Source organism: Panthera pardus, unplaced genomic scaffold (genome assembly GCF_024362965.1).
Source record: "Panthera pardus isolate Hobbes unplaced genomic scaffold, ASM2436296v1 HiC_scaffold_2, whole genome shotgun sequence".
NCBI classification, from domain to species: Eukaryota; Metazoa; Chordata; class Mammalia; order Carnivora; family Felidae; genus Panthera; species Panthera pardus.
In genome coordinates, this window is record NW_026526765.1 from 111,664,063 (window position 1) to 111,691,377 (window position 27,315).

The 27,315-nt window shown below is 36.8% G+C and overlaps 1 protein-coding gene across 1 annotated transcript in view; it reads left to right on the top strand.

Annotated features, from left to right (window-relative positions):
- LOC109246432 (cAMP-specific 3',5'-cyclic phosphodiesterase 4D) overlaps window positions 1-27,315 on the top strand; it is an 856,695-nt gene that overhangs the window by 638,188 nt on the left and 191,192 nt on the right. Inside the window, 2 exon segments of the mRNA XM_053907342.1 lie at window positions 1,173-1,364; window positions 22,421-22,457. Coding sequence (XP_053763317.1) covers window positions 1,173-1,364; window positions 22,421-22,457 — 229 coding nt within the window.

The following is a 27,315-nucleotide window of genomic DNA, read 5'->3' on the forward strand; positions in this document are numbered from 1 at the left end:
CCCAAATCTGAAATCTGTATTGCCAAGCACAGTGCGTTCCATTTATTCAATCATCCATTCAAACCACTTAGAAAAGGTTTCTGACGTGCCATGTGAAGTGCTAGGAACACTCAGAGTTTCCATTCTCAGGGAGCTCACAGTGTAGGAATGGAGACCAATTGGTAGGCATTTTCAGTTCATTGTAAATGCTACCAATAGGGAGTGGAAAGATGCCTTGGGAGTACAGAAGAAGGCATGTCATAAGGGTGTGGGGCATCAGGGCAGCCTTTAAGGTAAATGTTAAGTCCTTGATGAATAGTAACAAGGGGGCAGGGGACTGGAGGGTTGAGTAGAGTAGTCAAGGGAGCAGGAGATTAGGTAGTGATGGCCTGAGACAAGGATGTGATGGTTAAGTGAGTGGAACATAAAGTGCCTGATGGAAGAGGGTTGCATGTTGAGATTGAGAAAATGGTTGATTGCATTGATTCAATCAAATGGTTGACTGAAAGTGGATAGTTAAAACTCTGTCATTCTAGCCAAGAAATTTGGACTTTACCCTGAGGATAAGAGTGAGCTATTAAAAGGTTTTGAACTGACAAAAATCATGGTCAGATTTATACTTTAAGAAGACTCACTCATGGTACAGAGTGGAAAATGGATTCAAGAGACTAACTTAAAGTCTGTTACAATAATGTAGGTGAGAGTTGGTGAAATCCTGAACCTAATATGTTGGCATTGGGGATGGAAGGAAGTGGATACAGCAGAAATTTGTGACTGGATGGGCATAGGCAGGAGGGAGAGAAAGCCCAGGCTTGGGGAAGCAGTGGTATTAGGCAATATAATGGGAACTTGTTGAATTGAACCTAAGTAGTTAGAGAATTACTGTGTATTTCTTCTTTTCCTAAAAGAAACTTAGTAGAACTATTCTTAGTAGAATGGCTTTGTAACTTAAGTTTACAGAGACCTGTGTCTTGTATCTGGTCAGTTAACAAAAGTACCCAAAACTTAAGGAAGACAATAATATGAAGTCAGTGTATTTTTTTTTACCTTTGTGTTTTTTAATGTTATCATTTTTAACAGTCAGAATCAGCTGTGAATATTCCCACTGTCACTTCCTAAACCAGAATCTCCCTTTACCACCATATCAACATGCAAGTGTTCATGGCAGTGTTATTCCTCTCCTTCTTTCACAGTTTTGATGTGGACAATGGCACATCTGCGGGACGGAGTCCCTTGGATCCCATGACCAGCCCGGGATCTGGGCTAATTCTCCAAGCAAACTTTGTCCATAGTCAACGTCGGGAGTCCTTTCTGTATCGATCCGACAGCGATTATGACCTGTCTCCAAAGTCTATGTCCCGGAACTCCTCCATTGCCAGTGATATGTAAGTATAATGATGAACAAAGGGCAGAGGGAACTTCTATAGGAAATCAAGTACATTTATTTGGTCAGTTGATGATCTAATAAAACCAATGACATTTGTTCAACTGCATCATTCTCTATGTTGGAAAGAACAGTGAGTAAAATTATACAAGCTGGAAATAAATTGTAGATTTAACTTGAGTACCCTGTCACTCTTGAAAAGAAACATTTATTTTCCCAGAGAATACATTGTCTGAGAAAAGTGAGAAATAGAATTTAAATGGAAACATTTATACTTAAAACATTAGCTTATATTCATGTAGAAACTGACTTTTAGCTACCTAGCCACAGGAACATTCATAATATTTCAAAGTGCTTTAAACTCAGTTTGAGAATCTTGAGGTATTAGAATGAATACACTTTTAACATATCCCAGTTGATGTACCATACGGACGTTTGCACTGGTCTGCCATATCATTGGAGAGATCTTGGGAGGGCTTTGCTAAAATTAAACCATTTAAAAAATTAATGTTTATTTATATTTGAGAGAGAGAGAGAGAGAGAGAGTAGGGGAGAGAGATGGAGACAGAATCTGAAGCTGACTCCAGACTGCAGGCTGCGAGCTGTCAGCATAGAGACCGATGCAGGGCTCGAACTCAAGAGCAGTGAAATCATAATCTGAGCCGAAGTCAGATGCTTAACAGACTGAGCCACCCAGGAGCCCCTAAAATTAAACCATTTTTGGAATATTAATCACCAGAGGCAAGCGCTGAAAACATCAGACAGATCTGAATATCATTTAAGACACGGCACAGCTTGGAAAATGGTTAAAACTGATAAGCACATTTGCAAATCATATACGTCATTAGCTCATTTTCTCAGAACATTCCATTTTTGTGTTTACTGTAGTGTTCATTAGTTTTCTAATTTCTGGAGGTTTCTACATAGGACTTGTGCTGTCATTTGTAGTTCTGCCTCTGTATAAAGTCGATTTCCTCCTCTGCATCTGGAGATTTATCCAGCAACACTCACCATCTTTCATGACACTATCTCAAAAACTCGATATAGGTTGCAATTCCGTGTACAGGAATTAGATGATATGGAGTCTGTGAGGGTTCACTGATATTCCTGGCATGGTAACAGATTATCAAGGTACCCTTATAGGTCTAAGTGAGGTCCTAGAAGTGAAATTGTGCTTTACCCATTTTTCACAAGTATCGCTCCGGTTGCCATTTTATTAATAGTTGTTAGATGATAATACTGCATTCTTTCCAACTAAACTGCAATCATTTTTTTAAGTTTATTTATTTTCAGAGAGAGAGAGGACATATGTGTATGAGCAGGGAAGGGGCAGAGAGAGAGGGGAGAGAGAGAGAGAGAGAGAGAGAGAGAGAGAGAGAGAGAGAGAGAGAATCCTAAGCAGGCTTCATGCTGTCAGTACAGAGCCTAATGTGAGACTCAAACTCACAAACTGTGAGATCATGACCTGAGCCGAGATCAAGAGTTGGATGCTTAACTGACTGAGCCACTCAGGCACCCCTAAACTGCAATTATTTTGATTCAAATACTGAATTATTAAACTCCTATTTAGTAGCTGTCTTTTTTTGAAGCACTGTAGGATATACAAGAAAACTATAAGACAGGGTTCTTGACCCCAGTTAACTAATAACCTTATGGAATGACAGGTCTCAGATCTAATAATTACTGGAAAAGATAGCATGTAAGCCCTAATGTGTGTCCTTATGAGCTATAGGTAAAGGTACTTCACCACCTACCTTTATGCATAGGTCTGCACCATCTTTCCAGAAATATTCAGTTTCCTTTTGTTTTTCTCTGCCCTTTTGGCAATGAAACTTTTTCAGTAAGTTCTAGGTCTCCCTATCCTTCTGCCCCTATCCCACAGATCTACGTTTCCTTACCATGTTATATTGCCTCAGTATTCTGAAATCTATCTTCCATTCATATTGACCTCAGAAAATCCATTTATTTAAGTAATATTTGTCAGTCACCCACAGAGTGGAAGGAAGACACCAGTTATTAGAGGAAACACAAGGTGTGTCTCATCCCCTGGCCTTTATCACTCTTGGGTCCTCTCTTCCCTCCTGCTCACAGACGTCTTCTTCACCAACATCTTTTATCACACTGCAACATACTTCCCCAAAGTATAGCTCCTGACCTGTGGTCTGTGCTTTGGAAAACTCTTTTGTGTATGGGTTCAACTATCAACTTTCATCGGATGACTTCTCAATATCTCTGGCCCTGCAATCTCAGTTGAGCTCAAGATCTCTAGCACTTACATGTTTTCTGGAAATGTGTACTTTGTTATTCAGCTGTACCTGACAATCCTGAATTAGTACATGTTCATTATTAACAAGTGAGCTCTAGATCTATACCAGTATTGCCTTCCGGAAATTTATGCTTTCTTGTTCAACTGTTACCCTCATGATTCATACATTATCATTAATTCATTGTAAAATGTAGACACGCCAAAACAACTTCCTTTTCCCAATGACCCTATTTCTATGATATTTTTGTCCCATTTTCTCATATTTGAAATTCAAGACAGTTGTTTATTCATTCACCCATCATAAAAATACTTATTGAGCAAATATAGTGTATTCAAAGCTGCCAATCTGCAGATAGTGGGAGGGTTGACATTTTAGACCAGTAAAATAAAATATGGTCAGCATCATCCTTGAGGCATTCACAAAATTGTGGGGGCAGAGAGAAGGGAAGGACCTTTTGACAGTTAGGGAAAGCCAGGCTAATGGAGGTAATATTTGCATAATTTTAGACATAGAAAAATCATGGCTCCATTAAAAAATAATAATCTGGTTGATGTGAATAGTGAAATGTGGCAGGAGGGAAAGAAGATGTGAATACAGTCTATGGGACCTGAGAGTTTTTAGGTGAGATTCAACACACTTATATTCTTTTTATTGCTTCTGATTACTCTATTGTTAAGTGATTATATAGGGTGAAGTGACCACAGGGAAGTAGGTCATGCTGAAATTCGTAGAAACAAAGTAGGTTAAGTATGATGCAGGCTCAGTCAAGAAAGTGGAGGTGGGATGACGAAGTTGGTTCAGAGGCAGGAGGATTACAAAATAGCACGCATGCGTGCATGCATGTGTGTGTGTTGGGGGACAGCCAGTGGATAGAGAGTCAAAAAGAATGCTGAAGTTTTCATCCTGAACAAGTAAATGAGTGGTGATGTTGACATAAGGAACACAGGATGGAGAATAGACAATGTAATGGCAAATAATGGAAGATGAATTTGGCTCTTACATTGTGAGGATAAAACTCTAAGGGAAACAAGACTATAGTGAAAGGACAAGGACAGAGAGCAGAAACAACTCTCCGGAGGATGAGGAGAAGAAATGAGAAGAACCAGTTACTTTCTGTAATTGCTAGGTTTGTGTTGACAGCCGAGTGAGGATAACAGAATTAGAAGCCCAGTGGGTTGAGGAGTGAATTGAAAGCCGAGGTATCAACAAATGTAGGCATCTCCTTCAAAGTCTATAAATTAAAGCGGGAGGGAGGAGTAAAACTGCTTTAGGGAGAATTAGGTTCAAGGAAAATTTCTTGGAATTCAGGACAGGTGAAATGAGAGAAAGAGGAAGCATTAAATATGGAGCTGTACCCACTGACAAAAATACAATCAGGAGCTCAAGTAAAGGGATTAACTTTGGCAAAGTGGTAGAGAAAAGTGATGTAATCTATTGTCTAAAATTTTAATAAATTGATTTTTGAATACAAGTGCACAGATTGTTTCTGTTATACCCTCTAGTGTATTCTGGTAATTAAATATTCCATCCATTTTATGAAAAGCCTATATTTTATATTTACATTGTGTTTTTCTTTCTAAAGCAAACTATAAGGATGACCTAATTTTTCCCTGTACCTATGCAAGACATTTTTTTTAAATCTGATTGGGTTTACGTAAGATTGACAAATTTAATCAGGCCTTGATGCAACTCTATAAATTTTTGAAAAGTAACGTCTTGACACGTTCAGCTTTTTTTCATTCCCCCTGGATATTTACATTGGAGCAATAAGGTGGCAGACTGCTGGAAAGCATACTTTCCACTAGGGAGATCAAGTTTCTCAGAGAAGCAAGGTGAATAGAATAAATAATCACTGGGGCAGCTGGGTGGCTCAATTGGTTAAGCTTCCAACTTGGGCTCGTGTCATGATTTCCAGTCCACATGAGTTCAAGCCCTTATGTCGGGCTCTGCGCTGACAGCTCAGAGCCTGGAGCCTGTTTCAGATTCTGTGTCTCCCTCTCTCTCTCCCCCTTCCCTGCTCGCACTCTGTTCCTCTCTCTCTTTCAAAATAAATAAACATTAAAAATTTTTTTAGTTTAAAATACAGAATAAATAATCACCATTTTAGTCATTAATCTGACAGTACCTATATCTTCTACACGTAAAGGATTATGCCTTCTCTTCACTTGACTCCACAAGTAGCCATATGTAAGCCTCCATTTTCTTATCTTACCTAGTTCATGGTAATACTGAGAATATTATTCAGTGTCTATAATTCAACTGTACTTTATAGGGAATGATACCATCACATATTTTAATCACTTTTGATGATTTTATATTTATCGTTCTAGTTAAGCATATCCATTGAGAAAACCCCTTAGAAACTTCAAATTCAAACAGTACCATTGAAGGTATGTAATTACCTATGTGAATGAAATGTTTGGGAAAACCTTTAAATGCTCTTTAAATTGAAATATAATTGTTTAATTTATTGAGAAAGTGAGAAGAAAAATCATTACTTCCTAATAGACAGGACATCATCATCTTATCTTCTATAAATAGATCCTAGTGAAACCCTGGAGACAATAGGGAGAAATTAAGACTAATAATGGTCATAATGGTGATCATAGCACATGTTGCCTGTGTATGTCACCCTTTACTTTTGTAAATATTTTCACGTCTGCAACCTCATTTGATGCTTTTAATAGCCCTATGGATAGGAACATCATTACACCAGTTTATAAATGAGGGATCCAAGGTCCTCAGAGCTTAAACTTTTTTAAAGCTACAACAAAAATTTTAATCATCTCTAGAACATTTTTTTGAAAATGCCGTTATAAACAAAGTGCTGTGAACTATTGTAGCAGAATCTGCTGAGAAACAGAAGTCACTGTTAACCAAATTCCTTTGACCCAATGGATTATTTGGCATTATGAAAATTTGTTTTTTAATTATATTTTAAGAATAAAATTAAGTAAAAGCTCAAATAAGTCAAAAGAAGTAATTAAGAAAATATGTGACTGACTCTTGGAAAATACATACTATTCTATAGGACAAGGCTAAATTTAGCATCTAAAAAATAAGCTTATATAAGGCAAAAGTGAAGTTTCTGGCAGCTTCTGCTCAGAAGGCTACCACATAGTTTGGTCAATGTGTCCCCATTAGCAATAATAATAAGAAAGAGTAAAATTTTAAAGTACCAGCATAAGTACAGTAGAGAAATAAATACATGAAAAGTAAATTTAAACTACCATTAATCATAAAAGGTATTTTATAAAAATAGAAAAAACTACATAACAGAAGATTGCTGTCATGAAGAAACAAGCAGAAAATTACAGAATAAATGAATAATTACATAAAACGTATACAGTTTTTTCCCTCTTAAAGTTCTCCAAAATGCATTTAATCTTGTTTTTTCTTCTGAATTACAGTGATTTCTCTTGTTGCACTTCCTCCAGTCATATAATGTTGTTTATATTTGCAAATACACGGATATCCCAGGAAATTTAACAGGAGAATTATCAGTGTCAAGACAAATAGAATTTAGTAACAAAGCTATGAGTTTATTGAATACACGGTGCCTGTCAAACCACTTCACTTGAAAAGTTTTTCAGTTCACCTCTTGCCCCGATCTTCTGCCATATAAACATCAACGTACAGAACCAGAGGCAATCCAAGTAGCTCTTTATCCATACTTACATACTTACAGCTACAGAATATGGGGGAAAGGTGCAGAAGAGGGAAGGAGAAGGAGGTGAGTAGACTCAATATACCACGGAAAATGGGGGCACACTTGGCAGTCTAGGTCCTTAGTCCCCATCATCCCATAAAAGTATAGGGCCACATTGATCATGTCTTTGGAGTGCCGCAGCACTCTGGACATCCAGCACTTCTGGACATTCTCCCAGTGAATTGACATGATCTCTCACCCCTTCTCTCAAATTGCTACCCCCTCAGCACCTCTTGAGCCTTTAGTAGTTAGCAACTGCCTCACCAACTCTTGAGCCTCGATTGTGAATTTTCAGTCCTAGCCATTCTTGGCCCCTTCTTGAGTAGAAGGATGCTGTTGCCTCTAGTCCTGAGTTTGAAAAAGGAAAGGATGATTGTTTACATATCTATCCATTTCTCCTGCTACAGGTTACATTATTCTTCCTTGGTCTTACTAGGGTATCTCTAACAAGAAAAAGAAAAAGATACGTTGCATTACAAAAGTTTTAGTCCTCACTGGATCTACGTGAAAAGTTAGTAGCATCACCTAGCTAGATTTTAGATTTTATTATACCAGTGAGTCCATCTCCTTTCTAACCTTCATTTACCCTTTGAGAGTCCTGTGGAATTAAACACAGAAAGGTATAATGGCCACATAACTCCTGCCATAATTCCTGAGTTTTCTTGACTGAGGTGTCCTCACCCTTTGTCTATGGTATGAGAGTAAGGAGACCAGGGCCATGTTTTCATTGCCAAAACATGGGCTGCGTGCAGTACCCTGGGGCACTGCAGAGAACTCACATTGCTGCCTGGGGTATTTTAAGGGAAACATTGTAACATCTGTCAGTCACCTGGGAAACCAATAGCTAGACTTAGTTCCCAGTTTCAACTTTAGGTCATTATTTTTTCTTTCCGTGATAACTTATCTTTGCAAAACTGAACTTTTGATGATTGCTGTGATCAAAAGCAAGTACTGCACAAAAGTTAATGTGGAACAGAAAATGAGGGAGGCATCATCCAATCTTATTCCAAAGTGAGAAGTTGTGGGGTCCTCAATAGGTGCTAAACTGCCGTGACAAAACCTTATTCAATAGTTTGGACCTAAATACTTAATATTTGTAACTATTCATTATTTCTTTTGGTCAGTGATTGCCATAAACAATTACTGAGAACTAAGAGTGTCGTGAACTGAGAAAGTCTGAGAACCTCTGTGTTAGAGTGATTGTACATGTCCTTAGGATTGGAGTTAAATCAAATCTCTGTGTGAAGAGAGATTTGGTTAAGAGAAAGAAAAAATGACTCTACAGATTTGAAGCCATGAACTTCTTGGGCTCTAGAGTAGAGAATTTGTTCCATTTCTAGTTATGTTAGGACCCCAGGTAGACAAAAACCTTTGATTATTGTCAAAAGCAATGCTATTTTGATAATGAGCCAGACAAACCATGCTTTTTCTTCCATTCCCTGTGGGTTGGCCACTATTACTATTATCATTGTAGAATATTGATGCAGACACTAACACTGGCCATTAAATACCAAGAAGCCTGTTGGCAGACTCTTCTTAGGTCGTAGAATACCTTTTTTTGCTACATTTTTTTTCTTCTCTATTTTTTTTTATAATTCCACTTCTTTGTCTAGTCACTGAGGTCATTTTACATCTGCCTCAAGAGACCAAAACAACAACAAGAAAAAAAAAAAAAACTACACCAAAAATAAGAATTCCATGAATGGTAAAAACAATATTTGTAAAGTAGTTAAACGTACTTCTTCAGTCTTTGAATTAAGGAATTAAAAATACCAGCAAAGTATACATTTTATTTCTTTCTAATCTCATACTTTTAAAAAATTATAAAAAGGAACTTCTAATGTTCTGACATTTTAAGTGATCATGTCTATTGATGCCATAGAGTAAAAATAAAGAGTTGATTTTAATGCATTACTCCAGCAAGATGGTGTGAGCATGTTTAGGTAACAAATTATTAAGTTATTTGTTCAAATAGGCTTTATCAGTGCCAAAATAATAGATATATCTTGAGGTCTTAGGGGAAATAGGAAAATAAGTATTAGTTTTGACAGGTCCTTAAAGCAGGGGGAAAATAGAAATAGAGAATGACCAAACATTAAAAACTCATTATTTCTGTGATTAGATTCCTGCAATCTATTACATCTTCAGGGGAATTTGCCCTTATATTTAGTGTGCCATTTTCCTTTCTGAATTTTCTTCATATCCTGTACATTCCTCAGTTGTTTGGACTCTAGTTTGAACTGTGTGGCAGGGGGGACACAGGGAAGAAACATAAAGATAGTCACTCAAGTGTTCTTCAGCTCCAATACCTAGGAGAAAAAGGGTCTATGAGAATGAGCTGTTTAAACTTGTAAACGTTTGATGATACAGCTATACTCTTACCTTAGACTTATTATTGAGCAAAGGGTAACGTCTACTTTAAAAAAAATGAGAAGAAAAGGTGCTTAAAATAAAAGTGATCACCCCACAGTTCTGTGAGTCATCAGACTCCTGCTGGAGAGTAAACTTGAATCAACCTCAGTCATGGAGGAGCCAGCTTATTTTTCAGTGTGTACAAAGAACATAATCCCTCGGAGCAATTTGTGAGTAAAATAAACTAAAATTAGGAAATTTTTAAAACCATGTTCAATAAGAAAAATGAGCACAGTAGCCTGTCCAGCGCTGTCAGTGCTGAGTGGCCCCAGGTGAGTGACTTGGGTGGAAATTATTGGCTCCTGTCTCTTGATTGGCCAGAGGCAGGTGGCCATTACAAAAGAGGTTCTATCTAGTTCTGTCAGTTGTGGACACCAGGCCTGCAGGATCTCATTGGTTTCCTTTCCCCCATGTTCATTCCTTTGTGTATTAAGGAGGACTAAAATAAAAACCATGCTCCAGTGTATTCGAAAATGAAATTTTCTGAATTTTAAATTTTGGTGATGGGTGGTAGGAATGGGCAGTTGGTGACAGGCTGGGAGAAAGAAGACAGTCCACTCCTGACGGAAGTGCCACGTCCGTGTCTTCTACCATTTTCCAAATAAAGGACTGTGTTAATTGCCTGCATTTTTAGTTCAGAGTGAAATGTTTTTCCTCATTCAGCAAATATTGACAGTGGCTATTCCATGCCAGGGTATTGTTTGAAGATACCATAGGCCCACGGAAACAAGAGAAAAATTTTGTTTGGATCGTGCATTCCTGTCACTTATACTTTCTTAATTCTAGGTAGAAAAGGAGACTTTCCCAGTCAATATTAAGATTCCTATATATCCCTGTTTCACTTACATATCAGTCACTTTAAATATTTATTTTGCTTACCAGTCTTAGATCCTTAGTGAATTATTCTCCATGTCTTCTGTACTGTTATCTGAGCCATATAAAGTAATCATAGTGCTAGAACATTTATGGGATGTGTTTCTTGAGATAAGATGTACTAGGGAGTATGAGTAACTCATACCCACTAAATCCCTGCAATATGAAGCATTTAAAGGTATAGTATTACAAAAGTGGACAAAGGAAGCCTTTAACGAGACCCATGGTTTTTCTTCAGAAAAAAAAAAAAAAAACAGGTAAAGAACATCAGACACTGGACTTTGCTATTAGATTTCTGGCACCTTGCTGTGTACCACAGGTGAGATTTGCGGTAGAAATAGCACAATGATTCCACCTGCCTAGTGCAATTTCTCTCTGGTTTTGTGTCAGGTTTCCATTAACTATCTTGAGATTTCAGGGGTTTTCTTAACCCTGGACAAAGAAAAGTGTGTTGTCATTAATGACTGGACAATTTATGTCTAGACATATGTAAGCTTTCAGTTTCTGTAACTTCTCACTGGAAGTGACAAGTTAAAAGCAGGAGGAGAGGGGCGCCTGGGTGACTCAGTCGATTGAGTGTCTGACTTCGGCTCAGGTCATGATCTCGCGGTCCGTGAGTTCAAGCCCCGCGTCAGGCTCTGTGCTGACAGCTCAGAGCCTGGAGCCTGTTTCAGATTCTGTGTCTCCCTCTCTCTCTGACCCTCCCCTGTTCATGCTCTGTTTCTCTCTGTCCCAAAAATAAATAAACGTTAAAAAAAAATTTAAAGCAGGAGGAGAGAATAGCTGCTTGCCTCTCTGAAAATGTGGGAGGCTGCACTGTGACAGAGAATCATTTAAGCAGTTCAGTGGACAACATTGTCTCCTAGTAAATGGTTATGAATGGTCCCCAAACCAAGACCTTTCAGTTCATTGTTTCACTCCCAAGGAGAACAAGGCTATATGCAGATCTCATGTTTCCTTGTCTCAATGTCCAATCCTGGTTTTGCATCTTTGAAAACTTCAAACTGAATTTGTTCTGTGCACCAGGGCCAGCTTGTTTGTTTGGCTTGTTATTTTTTGTTTCTCTGTTTGATTGCTTTTTTTTTGGGGGGGGGGGAATTGGAGGGGGTTGCTAGAAAAGTCAGAAAACAAGCATTATGATTTATGTGCTCTCTAAAGATCCCTATGGCAATTTTTTAAGTGCATTGGAATAAAACTTTCATCTAATCATTATTATTTTCAATTATGAATACATTCCTACAGAAACTAAAAAGAAGGTAGTTGATAAAAAGAAATATTTTACATTAAATCATAGTTAGTTGCACATGTTGTCTTTTCATAGGTATTCTTTATGTTCAGTCCATTGAGTTTCTATTCATTTATTCCACCTACTGTAGAGATGAGGTAAAATTTCTAACACATGTTTCACTAATTTTTGGTTTCACTTGTTTGCTTTGCACTTGTTTATAGGTACCCCCGTTTTATACTATTTATCTAGGGAGGAGACTTGATGTTTCCCAGACAGACAACTTGTCTAGAATCCAGTTCTCCAAACACAGGAGCACTTTGCAAATGCTCAAAGATTCGTGAACAGACCTTGCAGTCATCAGTTTAAGTTTGGTATATTCACAAGGTCTACCATGTTTCCTCCTTTGTGGCTAAGCTTCAGTAGACTCTGAGGAGTGAAGCACATACCTTTAGTTTTTGACAAGTATTTGATACATGCTTAGAAGTATACAGATAGGAATATGTTCTTAAAAATGTCCTGGCATCTGAGACACCTGGGTGGCTCAGTGGGTTAAGCATCTGACTCTTAATTTCAGCTCACGTCATGATCTCACAGTTCCTGAGATCGAGCCCCGCATAGGGCTCTGTGCTGACAGCACGGAGCCTGCTTGGGATCCTTTCTCTGCCTCTGTCTCTCTTAAAATAAATAAGCATTTAAAAAATTGCTTGGCATCTGGATAGTCCTTATAATTGATAGAGAATTCTCCCATAAAATTTAATGCTTAATCCTCAAAACAATCATATTAAGAAAACTAGGAAAAATATCATTAGCTCAGTTTTAGAAATCACAAATTTCTGCTTAGAAATATTTTGCATGTGGTTGAGCACATATGCATATGCATGCATACACACACACACACACACACACACACACACACACACCATGAATTACAGTCCAGGTATCTTGACCCTGAATATGATAATTTTGATCAACAGCTTTTGCTAGAACATTCCTTTGGTATTTGCTGGCAGGACAGCAGCCTCTAGATGAGACTATAATAAACAAGTAAAACAATTAAACTAAAATCTTTATTTCTCTTTAAAGGATGGAGAATCTTTTTTTTTTTTCCCCTCAAATTAGTTAATATACAGTGTAGTCTTGGCTTCAGGAATAGACTGCCATGATTCATCATTTACATATAACACAAGTGCTCATCCCAACAAGTGCCCTCCTTAATGCCCATCACCCATTTAACCCACCCCCTCAACCCTCAGTTTGTTCTCTGTATTTAAGAGTCATTTATGGTTTGCTTTAAGGGATGGAGAATCCTGATGGGCATCTGGGAAAATTTTTTTGGCTGAGGGTCTTTGCCATTTGCCAATCAGGAATTTTTGTTATTTTAATGTATCAATGTTCTTTTGCCTCCAAGCTGAGAGTAGATTTTTATTATTATTCAGTTATATTAAAGATTGTCTTCCCTCAGAAGACTTGCAACTGAATTTTTCTACAGATCGCTCAAGAACTGCAATGGTTAACATGATAATCATCAGCTATTATGATCTTCTCATATTTTAAATTAATTAAAATTAAATAAAACGTAAACTTCAGCTTCTCGATTGCACTAGTCACATTTCAAGTCCTAAGTAGCCACATGTGGCTAGTAGATCCTGTATTGGATAACATGGATAGAGAATATTTAATAGTTCTGTCATTGCAGAAATTTCTGTTGGACCGTGCTATTTCAGAATCTGGAATATGTACTATTATGTGACTGCACAATAGTCTGAATCCACTCAAGCGTGCAGAAGGCAGCATGGTGTGGCAGAAACTAAACAGCATTTTAAAGCCTGAGTTTAAGTCCAGCTACACTACACATTTCTATGTCTTGGGATTCTGTGACACAGTAAGATTTCAAAAACTACCTGGGAGGCTGACCCCCAGGTCAGCAACCACATGCTTTGCCATTTTGCCATGTAAAGGACATTAACAAGAAAATCTTTATCAATATACACAATCATTTTATTTTTAAAAGGCATTTTCATTTCAGTAAAAAAGGACATGACCTTGGAATGAAGGAGAGTTTTCAAAAGGAATGTGTTTGCCTTGTTCGAAACCCTACCCCATGGTCCATGTTTGCTCTCACTTTGACAAGGACCAATGAACATTCTGTTGGGCAAGCGCTAGCTCTCGCCGTGGCGTTTGGAAACCACTGAAGTCTGCTGCTTGCCAAGGGCATGACCGCCACTGAGTTACTTAAGTTTCCCTGAGCCTACATCCTTATCTTAGAATGGGAATATGGGCATCCGATTAATGCACAGTCGTCAGAATTAAATACTGTGTGCCAACAGAGCACAGTGTCTGGCACATAGTAGGGATGCGTAAGACGGTACTGCTTCTTATTCTTAGTCTTACTCTTCTCTATGTGATCACACTGTTCTTTTTAATACACCGAATCTTTTTATCCCATGAAGATCTTTAAGAATTGTTGCATTAGCTCCCCATAAATCTTTCTTCCTAACCCATCCTGGAGAAAAACCAAGAGGGCAGGGCCACTGACGTTAAGAATGAGACTGTCAGATAAGATACATTTCTGTGAAAGAGGAACCTATTCCTAGAACACAAAGTGAGGGCACTTGTGAAAGCTTGCTGAGTCCTCAGCCCTCTCCTTCACTCCTCACCCTGCACAAAAGTCCCTACTCAAAGCTATGATGGTAATTTGTGACATCAGCACTCTTGGAAGAATCCCTCCATTGTAGTGGCTTTTATTAAACAAAATAACTAATGTGCTTAGTGACTATAGCTATATACACTTTGTAACTTATTACAATTGGAAAGTGTTTGATGTATAATTATAAAAAATTTATAAAATTTAGAGATTTTAGATTATCTTTTGTGCCATAGTATAACTAACAAATTTGAATTGATTTACTGGCATCATGTACCTTCTCTGATGATGCTCAGAGTTTTGTTTTATGACAAATAAAGAGATTACACTTCAAACTAGAGAAGTTTTGATTCTGTTGCATTAACTCCACTTCCATTTGCTTTATCATCAGGACATGTGATAACAGCAAGCCTGGGTCAAAAACTGAGGAGTTTTCTTTTAAGAATTAGGGGAGTCAAATATCAGTCTCGTTTGTAATTCTTAAAATGTGAATAAGACGTGAGCAAATGATCTAAATTTCAGTAGACTAAGTGACTTCTAAGGTCATATCCATTTCTAATTTTTTTTTTAAATTTATTTATTTTTGAGAAACAGAGTGAGACAAAGCATGAGCGGGGGAGGGGCAGAGAGAGAAGGAGACACAGAATCTGAAGCAGGCTCCAGGCTCTGAGCAAGAGGTCAGCACAGAGCCTGATGCGGGGCTCGAACCCACAAACTGTGAGATCATGACCTGAGTCAAAGTCGGACGCTCAACCAACTGAGCCACCCAGGCACCCAGGTCATATCCATTTCTAAAGTTATATATTCAAGAATTTTTTTAATTTCAAGAATTTACTTTTTAGAGCAGTTTTAGTTTCAGAGCAACATTAGGAGGAAGATACAGAAATTCCCCATATATATCCTGCCCCACCCCAAATCGCAGGCTCTGTTATTATGTTTTAATCATATGAAATGAAACATTCCATAAAATATACTGTTTGCAGAGCAGATGTTCTTTAAAGAGTTTCTTTCTATTGCGTTGTACAGGCAAAATAATAAATTCCATTTATACTAATGAGGCTGGTGATGGGTTTTCTCGCCCAGTACTTTTTTCCCTGTTATTTGAAATACAGAAGGCAGAAGACCAACATACTTATGTAAAAGGAAAGAGAACCTATAAAATTTCCCTAAGAATCACACACACACACACACACACACACACACACACACACATTTACATATATTTACATATAACTGTATATGCACATAAATGCCATCTTAAGAGGACTTTGTTACATACAGCATGCATACAGTCTTGCTACAATCTGAATATGGACATATGATATTCATCTATCAGCCAGAACCTGGTTAGAAACCAAAAATTATTTTACTTCGTTGTATTTATTATTTCATTTCATGGTGGAAGGACCTGCAAATCAGTAGGTGGGCAAAGCTTGTTTTGTAAGTCGTGGATACTAATGGTTTCCATAAATGGAAAATGCACTAGAGGTTGGGCATTGTTTTGAATATGCTTCGGGCATTGATAAATATATTACAGACACAGATTTGCAGTATTTACTTGCAGACCCACCAAAGTCGTATTGCCCAAATTTGAATCCTGGCCTCATCACTCCATAGGCATGCATTTTTTGTCCTTCTTAGGCTTCCCTTTCCTCATCTACAAAAAGACTTTAATAAGAGACACTCAATGTAAAGTGCTTTACACAGTGCCTGGCACACAGTAGTCATTCAATGAATGTTAGTGGTCATTACTGTTTTATAATAAGTATAATTCTTTGTGATTATTACCATTATTATTTATAATTTTGTTAGATCTTTGTATTCTTATTTTTTAATAATTATATTGAAAGCTCCATTTAAGAAAAAAATAGTAACATATTATAAGGGCCATCAGTGCTGAAACCAATAAGACATTGAGTTATTCTGTGGGGCATCAGGGTAAAGGTCTTCAGAACAAGTTATTACTCAAGTATATGAGGAAATTACAATTCAAGGGCAAAGAAAGGATTAAAAGCATATAAGATAGGCTGTTTCCTCAATAAACTTAAGAATTTGAATCGCCTCATTCACCTGTTTTTATATTAGCTTATTTTTTTGTTAAAATTGAGGAAAGAGCTGTAAGTTTGTTTGTCCTTTTTGTGCTGGTATGGGATATAAACACCAAGGTGCTCTTCAACTGGGGTAAACATTCCAACTTGATGACTGGTAACTATAGTTCACATTAGCAAAAAAACATCAAAGCTAGATATGCAAATACCCACAAACGTGGCTTGGAGTTTGATAGTGAAAAAAGAAATTGGAACATACTACCTTATACAATATTGAACAGCTTTAATTTTGAACAGCAATTAATTTACATTATTTTGGATTTTCAGTAAAATGTTAGACCTTCTTGCCCAAATACAAGTTTTGGTAGTTGTGACTTTTGACCGAAGGACCAAACTTTTGTGGTAATGGATTATATGAATTCTACACGGCAGTAGCTTCAGGGAGGAAAATCACATTCAGGTCTGCCAGAGGTTGGCTTTGTTATATAGGAACATCATTCCCTGGGGTTCATAAATGTAGGTACTACTTATTATTTTATTTTACTTTTTTACTTAGAGTGTAGCCGGTTCTAAATTAAAAGGCTGAGCACTTTAGAGGACCAATGTCATCAAGTGAATCTGATACAAATGAAGTACATTTTTTCATTTGTTGTTTGTCTCTTTCTTTTAGCAATATAATGCCTACTAGGAGTTTATCAAAATCATAATGCCTTCTTCATAAGTAATTCTGGAGGGTTCCTTATATTCTTAAATGTGACATTTATAGTTTCTCAAAGCCAACATTATTTTTTTGGAAAAATAGATCACCTTTTAAAAATTGTATCTACGGGGCGCCTGGGTGGCTCAGTTGGTTAAACGTCCAACTTCGGCTCAGGTCACGATCTCGTGGTCCGTGAGTTCGAGTCCCGCGTCGGGCTCTGGGCTGATGGCTCAGAGCCTGGAGCCTGCTTCCGATTCTGTGTCTCCCTCTCTCTCTGCCCCTCCCCCATTCATGCTCTGTCTCTCTCTGTCTCAAAAATAAATAAACGTTACAAAATAAAAAGAAAAATGGTATCTATGGAAAAATAGAATTTAGTTTCTCAAAATGTACTTAGTAGCCAAATTTTCCATCATACATTTATTGTCTGAAACCATAGTTTTGTGATTTTAATTAAAATGGTTACAACATAAAATATTCAACATCTCCATGAATTTTTTTCTCAATGAACCCAATTCTTCATGTAATATCTTAACACTTAGCTTTATCTTATGAGTGCTTGATCAGAAATAAGCACACTATCTTTAGTGAAGTTGTTTTTTTTTAATGTTTATATATTTTTGAGAGAGAGAGACAGAGAGAGAGAGAGAGAGAGAGAGAGAGAGAGAGAGCATCAGTGGAGGAGGTGCAGAGAGAAGGAGACAGAGCATCCAAAGTGGGCTCTGTGCTGACAGCAGAGAGCCTGATGTGGGGCTGGAACCCACCCATGATCTATGAGATCATGACCTGAGCCGAAGTCAGACACTTAACAAACTGAGCCACCCAGGCACCCCTTTACTAAGTTGTTTTTAAAGAAATGAAAAACTAAAATGAATTTGAGTATTTGTACAATTATTTAAAATCATTTTAATTTTAAAATAGAATTGCATTTATATTTAATATATTTGGATTGGTGTCTACTTGAAAAATTTAGAGATTACTAAAAATAGACAAGAAATATTAAAAATGTTTTAAAAGTATAAAGGCATGTACAATTTTTCATGATTCAATATGTTTAATGTTAAAAGCAAGATATAAAATGAAATATACAACATGACTCTGTGTAAGAAATCCTGTATTCCATAAAAATCATATATAATATACATGTGCTTACATAATCCAGAAGGAAACTGTCATTGCCAGTTACTGTTGAGGAGTTCTGCAAGTTTTTTCTGTATTTTCCAAGTTTCCTACAGTTTATACATGATTTACATTCACATTGTATGTATCAGTTTTTTAAAAGCTGAGGTAGATGGTGTTTTTTTTTTTAAGTTTTTATTTATTAATTTTGAGAGAGAAAGAGTGAGCAGGGGAGGGGCAGAGAGAGAGGGAGAGAGAATTCCCAAGCAGGCTCCACACCGTGAGCACAGAGCCTGATGCGAGGCTGGAGTAGATTGTGTTGTCTGTTTGTTTGTGTATTGTGTATGTCTGTACTTGTGTGAACATGGGAGCAGCATGGTGAGTAGATGTGTTCCTCCTGTGGCTCATTCTTGGGTGTTGTCAGATACCCTAGGTGCCCAGAAACATGTTTATGTACATATTAGAAATGGGAGCATACTTGTTTCTCTCTAATTCCAAAACAAGTGGATTAAGGGTGAATTGAAGACGGATGATAGTTTTGAGCCAAAGGGAAAAAAGACACCAGGATTTCAAAAGACCAGTTATCTGTATGTTTATTAATTCACTAGTCCTCCTGACAAACCCCAGAGGAGAATTTCTTTCTAGTTTTATAACAACAGAGAGTGAAGCACAGAAGATACAGAAGTTGGCCCCAGATTAGATTCAGAAAGTAAGCCTCAGCCCATGGCTTGTGTTAGAGCGTTATTTCATATAACCATTTGTGCTGAAGTTTGCAATGTATAACAATCAGATGCAGTGGGTACTTTGTGGCCATTAATGCTTTTGGTATCATAGGATTAGGGATCTTTGCTTAATAAAGTAACACTTTCTTCTCATTAACTTTATCTGCCTTTCCTTCTGGTTTAGTAATAATAAAGTATGGAAAGGTTGCTGCCCTAGTGTGCATCAGCATGATTTTGAAATGAGCTAGTTTACAAAATTATATTCTCAGGTGCTGCTGTTGGTTGAATTCATTTTGTTAGATGACACACATTTTTCCCCCATATTTAAGTACTTGAATAGTTTCCCGATCCCGTTGAAGTCTCTGTAAAAGGGTTTGCTTTTGGGTTTCACTTCCTCAGGTTTTTTGCTAATGTTTGTGGCTTCTTACTACAGAAAGAATGAGGGTAGAAAATAAAGTAGGAAGTGATACAGAAGTAGGGGAAGGATGGCCAAAGGCACAGGGAGTAGTTCTTAACTCTTACTGTCATTCCTCTTTGAAAAAACAGAAAATTCGACAGTGCCCATTGAGCCTTGTATCTCCTGGCCCGTGGGACCCAGTCATGTCTCTCTGGAAGAGGGCACAGCCAGCCCTCCCTGCCTAGAGTAGGTGACTCTGTTTCAGCCCATAAGAGCCCCAGCAGGAGACTGAGCACTTCTTTCTACATCATGAGACCAGAGGTGCATGGTGTGGAATGCTGTGACTATTACCTAGGCCCCAATCTCATCGCCCACATACATACATACATACATACATACATATTTACATACAAAGTCAAAAATGGAGCTTTATTTCTGATCCCACCACCCATTCCCTGTCACTCTCTTCCCACCTGTCCCTATAAACATACCAATCCCCCCAAAAAGCTATTTTTTCTTCCCCGAAAGCATTCCCATTCCTTTTTTATTAAAGTTTGTTGTTGTTATGTTTGATTTTATTTAAATGAGAGAGCACTGTTACATAATCTTCTTCAGAAGAATAATATCACCAGGAGGTACAATTTCAAGTCTCCAGACAATACTCATTGCAAATTTGAAGCAAGCTTCTCGTCAAATGATAGGGGACCCTACAGTCTCTTCCCATTGTAGGGAGTCCCCATGATCTTGTCGTGTGTTATTATAATTCCTTCTAGCTACACTTTAATTAGCTAAGTTTCTTTGTTTACAAAAGTTCCTTGTTTGGAATGCTATTCAAATGCAACATTTCAGAATCATTTTCTATCATAGGCTTTTGTGCGTGTGTACAATTATAGGTGATCAAAATTCACAAATACGTTAAGCCAAATTATCAATACTAACAAAATGAATCTTCTTTGGATCATACTTACCAGCTCTGTTCTTTTAATATAATACACACATTATACGATACAACTAAAATGTATGTTTATATAATATTTATTTTCCTCCATTCACAAAATAACATACATTTTACCTGCATCATTGTACTTGTGACAGTAGGTCCGATAAAACATTTCAATACTGAGGTGAGGGCTTAGACAAAGACTTAAAAATTATATATTTGTTATATATTCAAAGATGATTTAAGCATTACATCATTTTGAAAAGAACCGGGATTTGGGATTTGTTCTCTCTGTCCCTCTTCCACTCTCTCTCTCAAACTGAATAAACTTAAAAAAAAAAAAAAAGAATAGAAATATTTTTACTGTTACTGAACTGAGACAATCTTGAGATATTTGATAAAAATTTCTGAGCAATTTAAAAGAATGAAGTCTCTCCATCACTAAAATTATAACTGTCTTTCTTTCTGCTTTGACAGGGAAGGGAAGCAAGACTGATAAATCGTATATTCTAAATATATTTTTTACAAAGCTTGGGAATGAAATACAACCAAAGAAAGAATTCGTGTTTTAATAAACATTCACATCCTTTTTAGTTTAGAGTCATCCAATGTAATTCATGTAAAAAACTAGATGACTTATTTCCAGGGCTCAATTTCAGATTGGTGGTATGCGTTGGTCAGGATAACTTAGTTCTTAGAAAATAAAGTTTAAAGTCAGGCAATTATAAAAAATAAAATAGAAGACTGTCTCTTGGGAAAATATCTAGATTTCATTTTGACTTTAATTTTGACCATCTGATTAATCTACAAAAAAAAAAAAAACAAAAAAAAAACACACAGGTGTCCTCCCCCTCCCCAAATGTAATCCCGGAGCGAAGGGTTGTCAAATAGCACGTTTCCTTTAAAGTGTGTACCGACCTTTCCCTGCTTTTTATTTTCCCACACTTTGAATTTCAAGATCCCTGTAATTTGATGATGTCTGTAACAACTGCTCTAATCATTGGTAATGATCCGTGTACTGACGTCATCCATATGCAGCTTGTGCTGAAGCATATTTCATGGGTGTTGTTTTAGGTCATTCAGTCTGTTTCAGAATTGTTCATGACCGAGTGAACAGTTCAGTTGCAGTGTTCTCAGTCAAAGTCATGTCCAGGAAGCTTTCTGTGTCGAGTAATTACATTCACCTTTGGTGAAAGAGCTTCAGCCAGCGAGATCAAGAAATACCCCATGGAGATTGCAGAAGTGCCTCTCACGAGTTACTCACACTAAGAGATACCACGAAAGAACTCTAGGCCCCGGTTCCTCACTTTTCCTCTGAGTAGAATGTTGCACAACTTTCCTTGCCTTTCCCGGTTTCTCCCAGTCACGTCATGCTGACACCTTGCTCCCGCATCCCAGGCTCGGTGTAGCCGAGGTTGCTGCAGCAACAGCACACACGGGGTAACATTCCCCCGTAGCTACAGCAGCGGGACGTGAGTCAGTCGAAAAGTTTCGCCAAGTTTTTATTAGTGTATGATGCAGTCCATTTCATCTACAGTTGCCAGCCTGTCCAAAAGTCACACACCATGATGTGGAAGACTCGATGCTCATCACCTTCAAAGTGTTAGCTGGTCCAGGGGCCTCTCACTGAAGCCACTGCAGTTGCCAGCCCCTTCCACAGCACCCTTACTAATACCTACCATAAGAAGCCACGAGTAAACCTCCAGCCCCGCTGCCGGAACTCAGCTTCTGCTATTGTATGTCCTGTGTACTTAATAAGCAACAGTGACCTTGCTTGATGATCAAGAAGCCCCTTTTCACCAAGGCACCTGGACAATGTTTAACATCCCGGAAGACTTTTTTTCAACCCACTGGCTGGGAAGACCATGTGCTGAAGAATAAGGATGGAATTACTGTAATTCTCAATGGGAAATTATGAACGTGGAGCTTACATTTAATATCGGTTAAAGGTAGTCATAGAGTTATCATAATTTCTAACCCAGGATTTGGTTTGTTTTTCAGACATGGAGATGACTTGATCGTGACTCCATTTGCTCAGGTAAGCCCCGTTTCGTGAACGGGCAGGTTTGCCGCAGATTTGAGAATTTAATTTGGGGGATTAGTTCTGGTTCTTAATGTCACTGTAAATCAAATGCAAGTATAAATAAAAATTCTGTGGTTCGTTTAAGTAATTCAAAGGCAATGTTAGAGGATGTGACCTTAACCATATTGGACTGTTTCCTATAAACCCATAGACCCAAAGAATGTCTTTGCTTCAGATTACAAATTACCTAAGTGACATACTTAAATGAGACCATATTTCCTTAACTGATATAAACAGTTGAAGCAGAAATCTATACCATGGATTAAGTTACATTTAGTATATTTAGGTACATGATCAGTGCTTGAAATTTAATATTTCAGTTCAACCTAATGCTTTATTTACTCCTTTTTATGTGTCATTTGTACAGATTTAAATTTATCTTTATTTGCTCCCTTTAGGCTTACAAATCATGAAAATAACCATATGACATAAATACTGGAAGATGATAAAATGATCTAAAGCATTTGGAATATATATTAAATGGTTGAAAAGCAGATATTCTTTGTATAGGTCAGTGCTTTGCTACCCTAGCTGTACATTAGAATCACCTAGAAGCTGTTATCCCAGGCCCCAGGTCATATCCCTAATCAACTGGATCCAAAAATCTGCGGATTGGATCCAAGTACCTGTATTTTTTAAAGGCCCGGTATTTTTCCAGGAAAAGTTGAGAGTCACTGATATAGATAGACCGGGGAAAGAATAGAGTATTATTGATTTAACCAGGGCATGAAACAGGCTTAAAACCAACACTGACTGCTAAAAAGAAATATTGAGTATGAGAATACAAGTGATCCAGATAGATTATAAAAATCATGATAAAGGCTAATCATAATTATAACTAAAACTAGTTCTAGTGCCTTGGGCAACTCATTTAACTTCTCTAAGGCTTCTTTTTTCAACCAGCAAAGGTGAAGGACTTGTGTGATAAAGGTAGACCCCAGTTCAAACCCCCTCTCTTCCTCTTGCTCAGTGAATGGCCTTGGGCAAATCAAGGAACTTTCCCCAGCCTGGGTTACTCCTCTGCTAAATGACAGTTCCAATAGAACCCACTTCGTGAGGTTTTTAAGATATTAAAATAAACTTGTGAAATGCTCAGCACAATTTCTAGGAAACAAAATGAATTTTAAGTGTTATCAGTAAGAGCTCTTTCATGCCTAAAATGTTATAATAGTTTTAAAAAAACATAACGCAGGGTGTAGATAATAGAATTATGCATAATTCTTCTACTTTTTCAAATTTCATGAAATTTTATAATTGCTATAACTTAGACCAAAAATTTAGTGAATCCATAAATAACACACCATATAATAGTGATTTTTTTCATTACTGCCAGCAATTAAAAGTAGAATATTACCACCGTATCTTTTAGAAGAGTAATGACTTTTTTGCTTAAGGTTTTTCCAGAGATCATAAATTCTTTCTAGTACCCGTATTTCTGCGTTCAAAAAACATTTACACTCTTCATTGTTTTAATCATATTTTGTGATAACAAGATCATATAAATTTAGGGATTTTTAACTGATTACTATTGAATACCCATAATTTTATTTCTAAGAGTGAGAGCGGGGTGAGAAATTAAAATCAGGTAAAATAATATAAGTAACCATCACCAAACATAGAAATAATCATTCCAACTATGGTTTATTCAGCTAATTAACTATTATTGCTTCTGACTAAAGTCTCTGGATATTGTTGTAAGAAAAATATATCTAAATATATGGTAAAAAATGAGAAAAAATATGTATATGATACTTCAAGTAGTATTTATTAAATAACAAATACTTGTATTTAAAAAATAAATTTTTCTCCAATACATAGATTAATAAATTTGATTTGGTCCTTGCCATCGATGGTCTTAAATTCCCAAGAAATCTATATAATTACACATATTCTATGGTATTCCTATAATATACAAAAAAACCAACAGAATTTTAGTACACTGAGAAATATATACATGTAAAAAATCATTTATTCTATGTTAGCAAACTTTTTAAATAAATATATATACTTAATACTTTTGAAATTAGGATTTGAATATAAACCAACTCTGCATAGTATATAGGCATATCTGATGCCTGAAAATAATCCTGGAATGTATTTAGAAGAGTTTACATATGATTAGCTCAACGTTTCATAACACCTTATGGAAGGTGGTTGGTCAATTGCCCAGAGGCTGCAGATTTGTTTTGTTTTATTTTGTTTTGTTTTGTTTTGTTTTGTTTTGTTATTTAAATGCTTCGTATTTTCACAAATGGCCTTTTACTCAAGTACATGATCTGGAAAGCTATACTAGAATTAAAAAAAAAAAAAAAAGCCTGTTAAGTACTGAACAGTTTCACCACTGATGGGGCATCTTTGGGAAAGCAGATAAAAAGGCCCAGTAAGCAACAGTTTGTCTATGACCTTCTCTTAAGCCCTGTTGGATACCTCCTAGAATATTCTGTTGACCTAACCAGTAATACCTTAAATTTTTAGTACGAGATATAATACCATTGAATGCTAAATATTATAGATAATGCTTAAAATGAAAGATATTTAGTCACTTGAAGTGATGTGTTCATTATTTGGCTTAATATGTCATAGTAGTTTTTGCAAATGGACAGGAGACTTGATTTTAGACAAGTCACCCAAGGCAGTGTTCAAACAGACCAAGAATTATCCCCTTCCTCCAGTATGCTCTGGAGTTTAGAATTTCACACTAAATTATTCTGGCTAAAAAGACATTCTCCTTTCAAAATAGAATTTCTTTTGCCATAAAAATTTTAAAAAGAAATATAAGCAAAAGGAAAAAATGGAAATTTCCCATAATTCCAAACCCCCAAATAACTAGTATTGACATTTTACTTTACATCTCCCTAGGTTTATTTTTTTTAGTGTATTTTCCTTTCCATAATCCTTAATAATCAGCCTCACACTGTCCAAAGAGGTCAAAGGTCTCCAAAACCCACCTCATCTGCCTCTACTTGAGAACTCATTGCTTTCTGCCTGAGTCTCCAAAACGTGTTTTATTCCCCAGTCATAGATTTCTGTAAAGCTAAGAGAACAAAATCTTGTTATAAAGCAATTTAGAAAGACATCCAATTTGATGGACATGGCTGAAACCTAACCCATTTGGACAGATGTAATCTTCAGAAGGGGTCCTACAACACTGCTTCAGACTGTGTTCCCATGTCCACAACACTGTCCTGGTAAGAAATTCTTGCTGGTGTTTAACCTAAACTCTTTGCCACTTCCAATTTCTTATATTTCCCCTATAAGCTCAGAATCTTTTTGGTCCTCAAAAAAGTGACATCTTTATAGATGTGACTTATTTCCATTTTGAAATATTCTCCTATGTTTTTGTTGAAATCTTTTGGTGTGGGGATTTTCTTAGGCACAAAGGCTAGGTATTGAGACGAATCCCAATGCCATGCCACATCATGCCTCTCTACAACTGGCCTTTTCCTCCTAAAAGTATAGGAACAGTTTGGCCAGAGTTCTTTCCGTAGACTAAGGAATACCAGTGAGACACAACACTGATGAAATTTAGCAAACTCCGATTTTTAGTTAGCTACGTCTGGCCACACCTGTCCAGATATGTGATATGACTACCTTGTAAAACTGCAAGCCAACTAGAATTCTCATCTAGGTGAAATTCTCATCTTGTTAAAAGAAGTGGAATATTTGACTAAGGAAAAGCCGGAAAATACCCACTATTATCTGGGATCCTGAAGAAACCCCCATGTTAAAAAACTAAGGAGATATACAGAGTAGGAACAGATGAGTCCTTTTACCTTTACTGTAAGCAAAATATAACACCTAGGATAATTTTGTAAAAAATGTACCAGTCGCTAACTCTATAGAACATTACTGTTCCATTGGCAATCGAACATTGCCAATGTATTATATTTTTAAGGCCCCTGAGTATCCCTGACCCATTTCACCCAGCAGCAACCACCTTGTGGCTCATCTCAATCCCCAACTTGATGAGTCCACCAGGCACCCCTACTGGCTTGTAAAAGAAGTTGGTCATCACATTTCAGTTGCTTCTGCTAGTTTTTCCCTGATATTTTATTAAAAGAAATTACAGCTAGCATCTTCTAGGAATCAAAGTACTTTTTAGACTTAATTATATGAAACCATCAATATTCAACCTCTGTTGACCTACAAAAAGAACAATTTCATATGGTTTAACTAAAACATAACTTGGAAAGAAGTTTTCTATCAAAATGACCTTTCTATCTTATAAATAATTACACTTTGACTCCATTTTTGTTGTTTTTGTTTTTGTTTTTGTTTTTTTCTGGAAGTAAAACCAAGACAAGGAATTCTTTCTTGTTCTCCCTTTCCTCAAGGCCACTGGCAACTCTTGGTCTGTATTTTAGCACCATCTATTGGTATAAAGTATAATTGGAATGAAAAGTAATCCTCAAAATTCTTTGTTACCTTTTAAGCAGGGATTTTTAAGGAGAATGTTGTTGCCACATCTTTTTTTGTCTGTTTGTTTGAAGCAACCTCCTTTTGACATCTTTTTAAGAAATCATTGACAGAAGTATACATTTCTTTTAGTCTATTATGCTCAGTTGTTTGTTGTTTAACTTTTAAATGAAACCCATAGTTTCCTGCTATTTTCAGTGAATCTTACTGGTTAATAAATGTTTAAAGGTATTTAAGAAAATCTAAGATTCATGTGTATAAATAACATTCAATCCTTCTCCTGGGCCAATACATCATCCACCTCTGCAAAAGTTTTCCATAGTGCTGTCACAATTTCTTTCCTAAAGTGTATATATGTCTCATCATTGAAAATGTATTTTTGACCTAGACTGATTAC